Genomic DNA, 16,380 nt, shown 5'->3' with positions numbered 1-16,380 from the left:
ATGTAATAATGATTTTTGTCATCACTTATCATTATTAACGTTTCTTCTTTAATTTAGGTTTCTGCATTAGATGAAGATCAGGGAGGTATTGGAAACATAATTTACCACATCATAGATGGAAACCATGACAATGCCTTTGTGATTGAACCACCATACAGTGGTATTGTAAAGACCAACATTGTCTTGGATAGAGAAATAAGAGATACTTACCATCTGACAATCATAGCAACAGATGAAGGAACACCTCAGTTGACAGGAACCTGTACCCTAAGAATTACTATTGTTGATATTAATGACAATCAACCTGTTTTTCCCCCTCACAATGTTGTCAGCATCAGTGAAGGTAAGAGACTTTAATTACCAGTTTTACCAGCACATTTTCATAGCAATTTACTAAGAAACATGTTTGAACATTTTTAACTTTTTTTGTTTGGTTCTTCTGCCTTTATCATTGTTAAAGAATATGTTCTAGTAAAAAACACCTTTGTAGTAGTTTGAAAGGAGATTATAATATGAAAATTTTACTTGAAATATTTTTTTTGCACTGATACATTTATTTTCAAATGATGAAATGTGCCTATTTTGTCAGCTACATTAACATTGTATATGATTATATTATTTTGTGTTCAATGTTGTTTGTAACTTTCTGGGTTTACAAATCTTATCAAGATGGTACACATGATTGTTAAAATGGAGTGAGTTTTGCAAGGTATACTTATTTCTGCCCCTAATAGATTAAACGTTTTGTTCATTTTCATGTGTTTTGGACAGTGAAAAGTATGTATTCATTTAAGAAATTTGTAAAACTACAAGTTACTTACCCATAAAATATCAAACTATTTCTACCTGAAAAACTATAGATTCATTATATTCGAAAGAATGCATTTTTTTTCCAACTCCCGATTGCACAAAATTTTGGTAAGCTTCTCAAGAACATAAAATCCTGTTCTAGCATAAAAGATCATTAGATTAAGGATCTATGTCTAAGAAAGAAGTTGTATCATTTCCTAACTAATCTTTAGACAATCTAGATTCTCATTAGTTCTTTGTCTACTCATTTTATAATGTTGAAAGAGACGATTGTTGTAGTCAATGTCAAAGTTGAGGGTCTTTTCTCTAGGAGCCAAGGTGGGCACAGTAATCACGACAATTACAGCAAATGATGTAGATACCAACCCTCCTCTCATCTACAGTTTTGCTGCTGGTGGGAACCCAAGTGGCATCTTTAGCATTGACCGATTCAGTGGACACATTACTCTCACCCAGCCTCTAGACCATGAAAAACAAAAGCAATATCAGCTTCAGATTCAAGCTTCAGATTCAGCCCATCTTGCAGAGACATACTTAATTGTTCATGTAACAGATATCAATGACAATGCTCCAGTATTCTCCCAGAATTCTTATGAGGTATAAATTTAATGCTCTCATTCTGAATAAAAGAAAATGTTTAGCTTTATTGTTAAATGCTTAAAAAAGATACCCACTTTTAAGAAACTTGATTATTCAGAATAACAATTAGTATACATAGCATAGTTTAGACTATTTAATCTATAATACATGTCTTTAAGTTTTTTTGTTTCATGGCAGATAGTTTTGTGAGAAAAATGATAGTTTCTAACTAAAAGTTTGAAATGTTTTTACAAACATAGTAATTTATTTAATAATTTTAACACTTTTTCACTTATAACATTTTTGTAAAAATGTATTGACTACACTACTTCAGGCCAATATGCAGTAATTAAGATATGGTAATATCAAAGAGTGACACAAATTTCTGAAACATTATTTTTTTCGAATAGACACTTTTAAATTAGTCATAACATCAATTCTTTGAGCAATTTTACTTTTGTTGTAATGAGGTGAGCAAGCAAATTAATTTTCAGTTTCTTGAATGAGTTGAGTTAATTCATTCTTTTTTATGTCTAAAGTGGTAAGATAGCTTTTACACTTTGGTCTAAGTTTAGCAGTTTTAAAGTTAGTTTTTTATGCACTTCCTGTTAACCATGTCAATAATTTATCAAGATCTGTTTGTACTGCTTCTATTAATATTGGTAAGTCAGCGTGTATAGCAAATATAGTATTATCGTATGCAAAGAAAATGTATACTAAATGAAAAGCATAGTTGATTATGTCATTCAGATAAGAAGGATATAAGCTAAATAGTTGGGTAAAACTAATCCTTGGGATATCATTCTAGTGATATCATCTGTAGTCATTAGAATAAGGATAAAAATTCAAACTGATAATATTTTATAATGATATTGTCACTGTAAGGTACAACCTTTATTTGAAAATTTTAGTAATAATGATTAAAAGAGAAATGTCAGATTTATAAATAAATTTATTTTACATACTTGTGATCTGAGACTATACCTATTTCAAAACAGATGTTAATAATGTTAGTTAAATGTAAAGATGAAAAAAAAAAGAACATCAAAATGAGAAGCCTTTGCAGAATTTGTCATTTCAACTGACTCTGGAAAAGGAAGAAAAGAGTTATCATTAATCACAGAGGTTCAGAAAGTCACAATAAGTGATAAGTTTCATAGAATGGAATAAACTACAAGGATTTTAAGAGAAAGTTTATAAGGACTGAGAAAATGTTAATCAGTATAAACTTAAAAGTTTTCGTTAAAAAATTTATAAAAAAAACAACTAAAGTTTAAAGATATTATAAAAGTTGTAGAAATTACAGAGATTACAGAAGTGAAAAAATCAAGGAAACAGAACTTACAAAATTTTCAATAACTATAGCATTTAAAGAAGTTACAAAGACTAAAAATGTTATGAAATACTTTGATTTATATATTATTCAATTCAAAATGCATATTAGTTTCATCCAATATAAAGTTAGACTAAATTCTATTGAATGGATTTCCATAGCACAAAAGTATGATGAAAGAAGTCAATGGTAATTAATATACAGAGTTTTGAAAGTTAATATGGAGTTATTTTGTTTATACTTATAGGTCCATCTACCTGAACTTGTAAGTCCTGGATATGAAGTGCTTAAAATTAATGCTACTGATGAAGACACTGGAATAAATGCTCATATTAGTTATAGTCTTGTGTCCACATCAGTTGAAGGATTTTATATAAATGAAAAAACTGGTAAGGAATGTCTATCAATAATGTGTAAATGTGTATCACAAGAAGTGGCAGTGTTTAAGGCTATGATTTGTTATCTATAAAAAAAATCACATGCTTTTAATTACAGCTAAGTTGTCTGCGAGACTTAAGGTGTAGAAAATTTAAGGTGTACATTGCCAAATAAACACTTGTAGCATTATGCCTGATATACCAAGTAGGAAAAATCCAATTATTTTACAAGTGGAAATTAAAGCTATTTATTAATGAGAAGGTGTGATTTCTTTTACACAGAGCTCTTAGAGATGGTGCTTTAGTGAACAATAACAAGTTTTCTTCACAAGTAAAGTAATAATTTTGAGATAATACCTCATCTCCATACACGGAATAGCTTGATCACTTGCACATCTGCCTTTGAGATTTGCATACTACCAGGTTTTAGTTAACTCCCACCTAAAAATCACGTGCTTAATGTGAACTACACTAGTACATGATGACATCGCTGAGTGATAATAACCCTCCGCCAATATGAGAGTGACACAATCTCCTTGCATAGTAACTCCCCTTAAGCACTTGCACTCAAACAACTTTGTTCTTTTCCTCAGCAATGTGTGGAATACATGTGTTTTTAAAATTATTAATCAGTTAGGTGAGATTTGCAATAATTTATGAAACATTTTTCGTTTTAAGTTTCACTGGTTTTTTTTTATAACTATATAACTAAAGAAAACAATTTTTTATTTACTTATAAATTCTGAAATGCTTTGTCCTGTGACAGTAATGATATTCCTAATATGTGACTTGAGACTATTGTGACTACTGGGGGCTCGTTTGTGGTTTAAGTGACAGCCATCATTCAACATGTTATGGGTTTCTTCATGCAAACTGGCCTACTCCTCCCATCCATTGAGCTGATTTCTTCTCCCCAGTTTGAACAGGATCAGGATATGTTGATTTTGACAGGCTATCTTCCCAACAGGATTTGCACTAGTCACAACTTTACCTGTGGTGGAAAATCCTCATTCTTTCCTTCTCTTTTTTGACATCATTTTGCGGGTATGTTCTTTTCTTTATCTTTCCCATTTGCCTTTTTATTCCTCCCATACTTTATTACATGAAACCCATACTTGAAACTACTTTGTCTTCCTTCCTTCACATTAGAGTCCATGCAAACTCATTTCTCAAACACCTATACTCCTGTACAACATGCCTCATCTACTTGACTCTTGTCCTGGATTACAGCCACTATTCATTTCCATTCCTTGTTTTCCAATTTTTGGAATATCTTTTACCTGTTTGGGGATGGACCCCTTAACTTTTACTTCCCTTTCTTGTGCTCAACTTTTGAGCCTTTGTATTTTTTCTTACTGCTTTCCTGTGTTACCTCTTGTCACTTCACCTTATGTCTGAAACACTTCATTGTCCTCAGGAGGGGTTTTCTGAAAAGGTTTGTTGTCTTCCTTTCTCCACATTGGCCAATATTTCTTCTTCTGCTCTATCTCTCCTTACTTTATTCCTCCTCTATTTCCCATCCTCCCTCTTCCCAATGTCAGGGTTGTTGCTTTTCTTGTCAGTGATTATCCTGTCAGGTATGGCCCTGTGGGGGGCAATCTGCCCCTCTTTACCAATGTTTGGTCTCCATTTTTCTGACATATGGATTCTTCAGGTTCTCACCCATGGCCTATTTCTCCACTTCTCTTTACCTCCTCCTCTTTTCCTCCTTTCTCTCTCCTTCTGTTCCCCATTAGCTTCAGTGCCTTGAGGATGTGTCTGAGGTCTCTTGGCTAGAAATATTATCAAGAGGGCATTTAACCCTGGTTACTACTCTTGTTTTTCTGTGGTTCCCAAAGAGACTGGAGATTGGTGTCTGGTTATTGATCTGTTATCTCTCAATTGGTTTCTTATCATCCCTTGGTTCCATATGGAAGGTTCCTTTTCACCCAGACTGTAGATGACCAAGGTTGGCATTGAGGACACCTTTTTACACATTCCAATTGCCCTGTCCTCCAGTCGTTTTATTTGTTTCATCCATTAGGATCAGATCTTTCAGTTCTGTGCTCTTCCTCTTGGCTTTGCATCTGCTTCACATGTCTTTATTCAAGTCATGGGGGCATTTGCCTGCCTTGTTCACAGAATGGGGCTGAGGTTCCATTATTATATGGATGATTAGCTTCTCCTTGCCCCTTCTTGAGTGCTGAATGCCTGGACTAACTTGTCAAGCCTTCCAAGTCTTTTCTCACACTTGTCCAATCTTTGGTACATCTGGTTGTCTTCTACAACTTCCATCTCAGTTAAGCTCAGCTTTCTCCATTTTATTTATGAACAATGGAATGTCTTTTCACCAAAATTTGTACCTCTTTTTCACACCCAGCACAAGTGGTTCTTTTTCTTTTGGGGAACTCAGGTTTCTCTTGAACCACTCATTCATTCCAGCCATGCACACATGTGCCTCTTCCATTTGAAATTGAAGATCAAGTTGCATCTTTTCAGGATCTGTTGTACTCGAGTTTAAGCCTCCCTTCCTCCTCTTCTCAAGAGTTTGTCAGAATGACTCGACTGTGTAAGTACCATGGTGAGCATCCTTGTGCTGTCCCCAACTCCTTCTCTGTCTCATCACAGCTGCATCTCTGTCAGGATGGGGGGGGGGGGGGTCTCTGAACAACTACATAACTTTGACCATGTGGATTCCAGTGGAGCTTTTACTGCACAACAGCATACTTGAACTTCTTGCTGTCTCTTGGGCATTTTCCCATTTCCTCCCTCTTCTCCCGGATTGGTTGATCATGATCCACTCTAACAATTCCATAATCATTATATCAACCATCAGAGAGATACCCATTCCAGGGCTATTTTTGTTCCCTCATATTAGACCTGCTATTTTGGGTTTGTCTTGTGTATTGTGAACTTGGTGGCAAATCAGTTCTCTTGGCTGGACAGGGTTCTAACTGCAAAGTGGTCTCTCCACTCTCAAATTTTTTGTTGGGTTTGAGACTGGTCTCACCCTTTTCAGTATGCCTCCTATTACTCTTGTCCTTTCCATTGGTATATGCCCCCCCCCCATTCCTTTGTCCCATTCTTACACTCGTTTGCTCCAACCATATCTCCCTCTGACTCATAGGTGTTGTTCCTTCTCTTAACATGTGAGATTTGTCCTGTCCATTGCTTGCAGGGCTGAACTCTCCAATTGTTTAGATTTTTACATATTCTATTCCTGTCATCCTTCAACTCTGTCTATCAACAGATGTGGTACATTTTTGACATTTGTCCATCAGCCTCTCCTCTACTCTGGGCTATTCTATTGTAGCCTACTTTTTGGCCTTTTTCACGTGGCTGTTCAACCATGAATTTCCACTACTAGTTCTCAGGCAGCTTTATCAACTACATCTCATCTTTCTCCTTAATGTCAGGCTTTTCTTATCCTGTCCTCTCCACTTTTTTATTATCCTTTTTTTCTTCACCAACCCCCTGTCCTACTCCCATGCTTGACTGAGACTTTGACATGGTTTTACATGCTCTGTTTGGGCCTTTGGCTTCATATTCATTACACCTTGTCTTTTTCTGTATGCTTATTTTTTCTCCTTCTCACCTGTGCTCACCATCATTCAGATGTATATGCTATTGATACTTCCAGCACTCTCTTTCACTGCACCTCCTTCCTCCTTTATTTAGACTGGGCCTTTCTTCCTGAGACTTCAGCTTTTGTAGAAGGTGTTCATTCTTTCACATTTCATCACATCAGATTTATCAACTGTCTCACTCTTGCATCTCATTTTCACCAATTCTTGGACAAGATCCTTCATGTTGGCATATAGATGAATCCACACATGTTAAAAAACTATAAAACATAATTAATTAGTAATTAAATTTTGACTAGACATAAGACCTAAACTGGTACAGCTTGATCCATTAATAACTAACTGATGTGATATCACATCATTCTTAAATGGCCCGCTACAGGTTTCCACTAAAAAGAAGATATTGTAGCATTTCAACTATATATTGCTTGTTACATGTTGCTTCTGACAAGATCTTTGGCTCAGTATCAGAGTTCATCAGGCCCATTGTATTACAACATAAAAATCTTATTTTATACACTGTTTATATCAGTTTATGACACATCAAGACTTGTTGAAATGTAGTTAAAATTTACAATTTTTTTGTTCTTGCTTTAAATTATTGTGTTTATTACAGGTATGATACATACCAATAAATCACTAGCATTTGACCCTAAGCAACCAGTTCTCCATCTGGTGGTGACAGCTAAAGATAAGGGTAATCCTTCCCTCTTTAGTGCTGCTGCTGTGCAGGTTCATCTAAAGGATATAAATGATAATGCACCAAAGTTCTCAAAATTAGTCTACAGGTCAGTAGAAAGTAAAGTATTTTCATTTTATCATAAAACATTATGTAAAGATTAATGTTTAGAGCTAAATTATGGTATAACTAAAATAATTTTAATGACTATCATTATTCATCAATGAGAAACAAGGAAGTTAACCAACATAATTAAATATATATGTGTGTGTGCAGTATGTCACTTTTACCTTTATCTAGTGATGAAAAATCAAGTCCAGAGAGGATGACATAAAAGATGTAAAGAAGATGTATTAAACTATATAAAATCTGATGAAGAAACTCTTGTAAATGTTGCAAATGTTAATTTGGATAAATATTGTTTTGAACTCAGTTTTCTTTGGTATTTAGCTTTTACTCTGAAATCGTTTAATATTTTGAAATTTTGAGTAACAATTTTCATAAGTCTTATCTTTCAGGTACACTTTTTAATTAAAATTATGGTTTTGATAAACTCTGATTTCTTTGTCAACTTTAATGTTTCAGTACTCATGTGTCAGAAGAATCGGAGCCAGGTACAACAGTGACTAAAGTGTCAGCAACTGACTTGGATAAATCTAGAGCTAACAGCAATATTTTCTACAACATAATTAGTGGGAATGTAGGACAGAAATTTTCCATTGATGGCAACAATGGAGAGATTATTTTAGTTAAAGTAGTTGATCGTGAAGAAACTCCAAATTATTCTCTCAAGGTACTATTTTATTGAAGTTTCTGTAAATAATCTCATCTTACATTTTTATACAAATAAAAAATAACAAAATTGTTTTTATATTCTATTTGAAAAAAACTGTTACTAACTAGTAAAAGTCAACATCATAAGTATAGTCAGTTTGATACTTTAATATCCACTAATTATACAATCAAGTTGCACTAAGTCAGAATTTATGATACCTGCATGCAATTATTAATATCTCTTGATAAAATAATATGCTAATTATGGAGATCAAAACTAAAGAGTTACTAATTAGTTAATGCAGGATAAGAAGTACTTAATATCGTAAATCAGTAAACAAAAAATCTATTGTAATTAGAATACATTGAATCATCATTTGTTTCTATTAAGAATGTTTTTGGTGATTACCTTAATAATATCTCACGAGGTTCAGCTAGCTTAGGAGATTTAAGTTAGACTTAATTCCATATTCTAAGCTTACAATGCAAAATATACTATAAAAATTGATTCAAAATTATATTAAACATCATAACAAAAATATATTAATGGAATTAACTTTAAAGAAAAGTTAAGTATGTATATAATATCATAAAACACACACACAAAATTCATGTATTAGTAGTACTCCACATACATATATATATATATTTTTTTTTAAATTGTTTCTTAAGGTGATGGCTATGGACAGAGGTAGCCCTGTCAAGAATTCTACTGCAGAAGTGTTGATCTACATTGATGACATCAATGACCATGCACCATCATTCAATCAAAGCCATTACGAAGCTTCTGTTTCAGAGATGGCTCCCATTGGCACATCTGTAATTCAGGTTATGGCCTTGGACAAAGATGAGGCTGCACAGGCCAACATAATTTATGATATTACATCAGGAAATAGTAACACAAAGTTTCATATAGACTCTCAGACTGGGATGATCACATTAATAGACAATTTAGACTATGACTTAGTGCCAGAGTACAAGTTTATTGTTCGTGCAACTGACAATGATTCAGAACACCTTATGTCAGCCCTAGCCAGTGTTACCATAAACATAGCTGATGAGAATGACCACGAACCCTATTTTCCTCTCCAAATGTACACTGAATTTGTGGAAGAGAACACACCAGCTGGTACCTCAGTATTTGTAGCCCAGGCAACTGATGGAGATAGGGGTATTTTTGGAAAACTTAACTATTCTCTTTCAGATGGAGAAGGCAAAGAGAAGTTTAATATCAACACTGAAACAGGTGTTGTCACAACAGGTAGTGTATTTGATTATGAGTCAAAGAATAGATATTACTTCACCATCATGGCTGTGGATAAAGGAGGAAAATATGCTAGTGTACAAGTCCAGGTGAACATACAGAGTAAAGATGAGTATCCTCCAGAGTTTACTTACAACACCTATCACTTTACAGTTCCCGGAGATGCACCTGTTGGCTATGTGGCTGGCAAGGTGAATTCTGTTGATAGGGATGAAGGTGTTGATGGACGCATAATGTACAAATTTCGTGACTCCTCTAAATATTTCAAAATCAACAGTACATCTGGTGTGGTCACAGTAAGGGAACTTTTTAGATATAATCAGTTGGAACACCACAGGGACTCATTTAACCAAGATATTTCCCTTGTGGTTGTGGCAAGCAGTGGCCGACCCAAATCTCTCACTGCTCTTGCAGCAGTTGAATTAACAATTGACTTTTCTTTGAATGCATCTCACACAGCATCTGCAGAAGAAAAGCTAGAAGGTGGTCTTCCTGCCTGGGGATTAGGCTTAGTTATAGGTTTGGCTATTATTGCAATTGTTCTAATGACAATGATTTTCTTTCTTCGTATGCGCCACAAGCGTAGTGGTAAGCCTTCAGTTGCTCAAGGATTTGATAATTCTTTTGATACTATTGACATAAGAGCTCCTCCATCAAGCTCATCAGGAATTTCTCAGTTTCCTCCACACTACAATGACATTGCCCACTTTGACCCACCCACTCGGGGTCAACATGTAACTGGAGCCACTTCAGAAGTGTCAGACCAGTCCCATTCTGCATCTAGTGGTCGAGGTTCAGTTGAAGAAGGAGAAGATGTTGAAGATGAAGAGATAAGAATGATTAACGAAGGCCCATTGATGCAACAACAAAAAATGCAGCGACTTGGTGTTCCAGATTCTGGCATACATGATGATGATAATCTTTCAGACACTTCCATCCAAAATACACAGGAATACCTTGCACGGCTGGGCATTAACACTTCACATCCTGATGCTCGTAGTAGTCAAGACTTCAGCAAATTGTCTAGTACAAACAGTGTAGAAAGCATGCATATGTTTGATGAAGAAGGTGGAGGAGAAGGGGATGGCATGGATATTAGTAACTTAATTTACACTAAGTTGAACAATGTCAGTACTGAGGATGAAGATGCAATAATGGATGGCACCAGACCTTTTGGGTTTGGAGATGCACCTGAACCTTCTATGACAGGATCTTTAAGCTCAATTGTCCACAGTGAGGAAGAACTTACTGGTAGTTATAACTGGGACTACCTGTTAGAATGGGGACCCCAGTATCAACCTCTTGCCCATGTGTTTGCAGAGATAGCCAGGTTAAAGGATGACAGTGTACCCCCTCCATATGCACCTAAAAAAACTTTAAATCCTCAAGTGAAGACAATACCCCCACCTTTGATAACCAATGTGGCACCTTGTTATGTTAGTCCTGTTGCTCTTAGTTCTGGATACACTAGTCAGGCTACAACATTGCCATCCTTGCCACGGTCTCCCATCACACATGAAAGTACGTTTGCTTCTTCTGCTATGTCTCCCAGCTTTTCACCTTCCCTTTCTCCATTGGCCACACGAACTCCATCAATTTCTCCTTTAGTTACTCCTGGTAATGCTTCGTCAGCTCAGGTGCTTGGTCTTGTTGACCAGAATCATCCACGGTCACACTGTCTCTCAAACCATATTATTACAGGCTCATCAGGATCAGAGACAGAACTTCAGATCTAAACTCTTCAGATTACTATTTTTGGATGACTTTTAATTATTTATTTTTTGTAAACTTTTTATGAGTGTAGTGAGTCAGTGAAGAGTACTGTGAAGGTTGTACATATGTACATGGACAATATCTAGCAAACAATTTATTGCAATAAGGGGCCAAAATTCCAAAGATATTCTGATACAGTTTTTGTATGCCCAGTTGCTACTCCAGTGATGTAATGGGTGTCCTATTGTTCAGTAAATATTGGCCATTGGTTATAATTGATCATGGTATGAGGAAAAAAATATTTCATATCTTGTTTTGAAAAGATTTTTTGCTTGGTGCCAAGGCTCAGCTATTGAAAAGTTGAATTTTTTGTTCAAAAGCTATTACCTTGTACAATTGCATTATTAAATCAAACTTTTACACTTTTTGCTAGGTTATGTTTAAATTATAACCTGTTGGTTGAATGTAAAAATTAATTGAGAAGCTGGAAACTCATGCACAGATAAAATAGAGGCACTATGATATTAATAGTATTTTAAATACGAAAAAATAAATAAATTTGTTTGTGCCATACAAGATCATAAATGTATACAGTTTATCACTTCAAAAATAACATAGTGCAGGATTTTGAACAAATACTGTAAATATGGCTTGTTGGTATTTTATCATTTTTATATCAATATTATGTGAGTGCCTAAGATAAATCATCATTAATGTTGTGGCTTAAAATATACATTGATAATTATCTCAGTTCTTCGTTTACGACTACATCAGGTTAAACATTTATAAAAAAAAATGGTCTGTCCTTTATATAATTTTATTTTTGCATATCTGAAGTAATTGAATGATTTTTATAAAATAGTAAGTTTCGTATGTTGATTTTATTTCTCATACTTAAAAAAAACCGCATAGGATCAAAAACGTAAATAAATCATACTTCAAGAAACCAGATGACCCAATTAATTTTCAAAAGACAGAACCTTTCTTCATTGAAAGTGACAAAAGGCAGAGAAAGTGAAACAATAAAGGCGATTTATAAAACTATGTGAAAGAAATTAAGCAACAAATTGTAGTATTGATTATTTATCTGATCGCCAAGGGCCTAAGCCTTTCTTCAAAATATAACATAAAGTCACAATAAACACTTAGGTTATCGGGCTTTTTAAATTCTACTTTGATATTTGTTAAGTACTCAGCGATATATTTTAAACATTGAATCTTCATCTTTCACTTCTTTGAAGTCCTGGCACAATTATTACCCGTTTAACATGTTTTGAATTGTATAATATTTTATGAGAAGCGAGTCTTAAATCATTAGGTTATCAAAATGTTTTGACTTAACATTTATGTATTATAAAGCGTGTTTCAAATAAGTGAAGGATTGTCAAAAACAAATAATCTACGTATTTTTAACGTTAGTAATGCCATAATGACTTTGAAGTTTGTTTACCATAATACCCCTGAAATCAATCACCCTGTTCCAGTTTGTTTTACTATGGTTTATTCAACAGTAATTTTTTGATTTTGAGAAAGCACGATGATAACTAAAGACAGTTTTAAATTGTTAAAGTATTTCAAGGTTAAGATAAGCTTTTTATAACTTATAATACTGATATTTACAGTACAGTGAAAAAATTACTAGTTGGGATAATTACAATTTTTTTGCACTAGATAACAGGACCATAATGAGGCATTATATCTTTCCCTTCTACTCCTGTGTTAAATTTTTGCTAGTATTACGGGATAAAAACCTTAACGTTTATTTTTAAAACATCGTATTTCTATATACAGTGTATAGCAGGATATGAAGAATAAAATTCCTTAAGTGTGGTATGACATCGTTTTATTGCGCGTACCTTTAAGACATTCCTCAACAATACGATCATTAATTTTTGTCGTAATTGCCATTTGATTTCCACCGAAAATTGCTTATTAAGAGCAGACAAAATTAAGTCTATAGCTTCGGGGGACTGCTGTTTGTAGTTGACGTATAAGAGATCTCTATCGTTCATTATAATTTATTTCTTTTTTCTTAATGAGCAGAGCTCGTACCTATAAAACGGGACAAGTGCACATGTTGTGTACTTTCTTCTGGGGTCAAGACCCCGAGGACTGTTCTGTCTACAAAGGTTAAATATAGGAAATATGTGCTGATTGTTTGTTTTTTCACCATAATCGTGTAAACATAGTTTAAGTTGAAGCTTAAAATAAACGAAAATACGCAGTATAATTTGATCAATATAGGGTCTTGGACGATTTAACGAATAAAATCGTGGTGTTCAATACCAATTTTTCTACACGTTTAGGAACAATCATCTGGGGGGGGGGGGGCATATAGTTAATCCAACAATTTTGATAAATGCCTATGTAATACGCATGATCACATGCAAAAAGTATTTCTTGAAACGACAGTTCTGATTAATGTATTTTCTCCCATAGCAACAAGTTTATAATTAATCATCTCTGTTAATATTACAAACATATAAAATATAACAAAATAACGCAATATATATATATTAAAATGAGTTTATATTTAGCAAAAAGTTTTGAAATAAACTTGTTTTCTTGTATCATACATTTGCTGCTAGAAAACGGTGTAATATATATATATATATATATTTGTTTTTATTATTTTAATACTCAGTTGCTTTTAATAAGATATCTTCAGTTGTTGTTTACACATTACGTTTTGTTTTTTTCACCAGGTTATGTGTTGTAAGTAATGTGTAAATTTATTGTTGTATCAAATTTACCGTGCTTAGCCTCAGTTGTACAACCTTTTGTTAGAGATTGTACCTTTGTATTGGTTTCATACCTTTAGTTGTACAAATGTGAAATTTCGGTTGTTTTCGCTATTTGTAAAAAATATGTCGTTGTTTGTATATAATAAAAAGCATATGAAAATTTTCTGTCTTTTTTTTTACACTAATTGCAGACTTTTTCTTCATTACGTAAAATTACCTAACTAATAGTTTTGCAGTAATCATTCATAGTTCGATTTTTTATTACATTTGTAGACGTAATAAAAATCTCATTTTCAACCAGAATTGATATTTATTTTCAATTCTCAGCTTGAAAACATTCTGTTTCAGTGTACTCAAATTTCTATCGTTAAAGTTAGAACAATAAAAGTCATAATTCCTTCGCCACTTTTTCTGTACATGTACAGTTTATAAGATGGTTTTGGTTATAATGTTGAATAAATCGAGAAAAAATGGGCTTTCAAATTTGTGTTAAAACCTAAATGCTTCCGCTTTATGTGGACAGTCTAAGCCTCTTTTGTAATTGAGAAAGTGATTAAAACATATTTTTATTAAAAAACAGAAGATACGTTTTTTTTTACTTGCAGAGCGAAATATTGACTAAAAATTTGATTTTCGCTCAATTTTTATATTTCATTGTTTGCCAATCACAATTTCACTGTTGCATATTAATTTGTTCGGGCCTTAAAGTTCATTTATATAGATGTCTGTGTAATTACAAGTTTTAACAAAGTATAAAGCTTAGTATAGGTAATACAAACTCTTTATTTAAATGTTTCATTGCTATCATAACCTATGCAGGTATTGTCATTTGTGAGAAAATGCTCATAAAACTTTGGGCCGTGGTATAATATTGCTAGATCAATTCAGAAAAATAAGCCCAATCGACTTTCAAAACAATAAAAATACATGTATTTTTCAGCGTATCAAAAACACTTCCACAACCTCATAAGTTTATTAAAAGTTAGCTTGTATAACTACTACAACACAGCGTTTATATTGTGCTCGAATGCCTTCCATCGTACTTTTCTCTCATAGTGTTGTTTTTTCTTGATTGGATGATGTTATTGAACTGGCCTTTTAAATTCCATAATTTAATGAACTAGTGATGTAGCTAGAGTAGTCCTGGAAAGGTCTGCGGTTATAGTTGGTACACCAATAGTAGTAACAAATGTTGACCAGATGTGTTCTCTAATTTCATATGACGATGTTTGAGGTTGGAAATATTAGGCAGGTGCAGATAGTTGTTGTTAAACAGATACTTGTTGTTAAACAAATGTTTAAACAACTCTATTCAGTGATGTACATTGTTTGACACTTGCGTTGGCCAGGTTAGTTTATAGATGTTTTGATATATTTGTGTATGTTTCTTTTGACTTCTTTGATGTTGTCATTATTATATTTCTATACTTCTTTGACCTTGTTGTTATAATCTTTCTGTACTTCTTTGATGTTCTTTTGTACTACCTTTGCAATTATTTCATGTTCTTTTCTATGTTTCGTTTTGCTTCACTAATGCCCCTTTGCTCATTTTCTATGGCTTTCTCGTTCTTTTCTTCGATCAAATTTTTTTTTCGTTATTCTTCTCTAAATGTTGTCTTATTTTTGTAATCCCTTTGTTAAATTTCTGTCTCCTTCTTGACATTATATCCGCTGTCTCGTCATTTCCATTAAATTTTCGATCATGCTTCAAGCACATATCGTCATCTTTATGTTCAGTCTGGGATCTATTTTATTTTAATAATATAATCTTACTTCTGACACCAATATTGTAATGTTTTCTTTTGATGTGTTTTTTAGGAATATTTGGTAAAACAACCATAATGTCAACTCTAGTCCACTTAATTTTAACGAAAGTATTTCTTTTCTTCGACTGCAAGTTTTAAAACTAGTACAAGTTTCAGGTAACTAACGATTGACACAACTAATTGTAACGCTAGAAAGTTACTTTCTTGCCATCTTCTTTTGTTATTTGTTACTTTTGTTCTATTACTTCCTTGAAAACACAAACTCGAAACTCACAGCGCAGAATTAACTAATACAACAATTAATCAACAATTTCAACAACCATTATGTCTTATATTTTTGTAGTTTCAAATGATTTCTTGAACTTTCAGAAAAATTTCAGATGTTAAGGTATGTAATCATCACGTAACATCAACACTCCCTCTGGCGATACAACAATACAAAGGTTTAAGTTAAAACAAGAGGGAATTATCAATTGTCGCAGCCCCTGAAATTCTTTTAGGCAGAATTAGAATAAATCAATCTATGAGGCCTTTTTTCTTCTTCTTTTTATTAGCTATATTTTTGTGCGCCAGCAATACCAAGCATGGGGCGCGGGTATACGGATTGGATTTTATTACTCATCAGGATCTCTACCAGTCTACCCTCAAATTGAAATTATTAGGTCGTCAAGAAATTAATGTCGCTTTTTTTAAATGAAAAAACCCAAACAACATATATATATCAAAACAAAACATTTAGTAACTGAAATAGTCTCCATTCTTATCGATGAAATTTTTC

At 33.4% G+C, this 16,380-nt stretch overlaps 1 protein-coding gene across 1 annotated transcript in view; it reads left to right on the top strand.

The window, feature by feature from the left end:
- The window catches only part of LOC106478575 (protein dachsous-like), a 123,041-nt gene extending 109,370 nt beyond the window's left edge, over positions 1-13,671 (top strand). Inside the window, exons 16-21 of the mRNA XM_022382187.1 lie at positions 58-343; positions 1,121-1,407; positions 2,970-3,111; positions 7,279-7,450; positions 7,927-8,134; positions 8,788-13,671. Coding sequence (XP_022237895.1) covers positions 58-343; positions 1,121-1,407; positions 2,970-3,111; positions 7,279-7,450; positions 7,927-8,134; positions 8,788-11,115 — 3,423 coding nt within the window. The 3' untranslated portion in view covers positions 11,116-13,671. The remainder of the gene's footprint in view (positions 1-57; positions 344-1,120; positions 1,408-2,969; positions 3,112-7,278; positions 7,451-7,926; positions 8,135-8,787) is intronic.
- Positions 13,672-16,380: the final 2,709 nt, after the last annotated feature.

This window comes from Limulus polyphemus, unplaced genomic scaffold (genome assembly GCF_000517525.1).
Source record: "Limulus polyphemus unplaced genomic scaffold, Limulus_polyphemus-2.1.2 Scaffold227, whole genome shotgun sequence".
Classification (NCBI taxonomy): Eukaryota; Metazoa; Arthropoda; class Merostomata; order Xiphosura; family Limulidae; genus Limulus; species Limulus polyphemus.
This window is presented reverse-complemented; position numbering and strand designations above follow the sequence as displayed.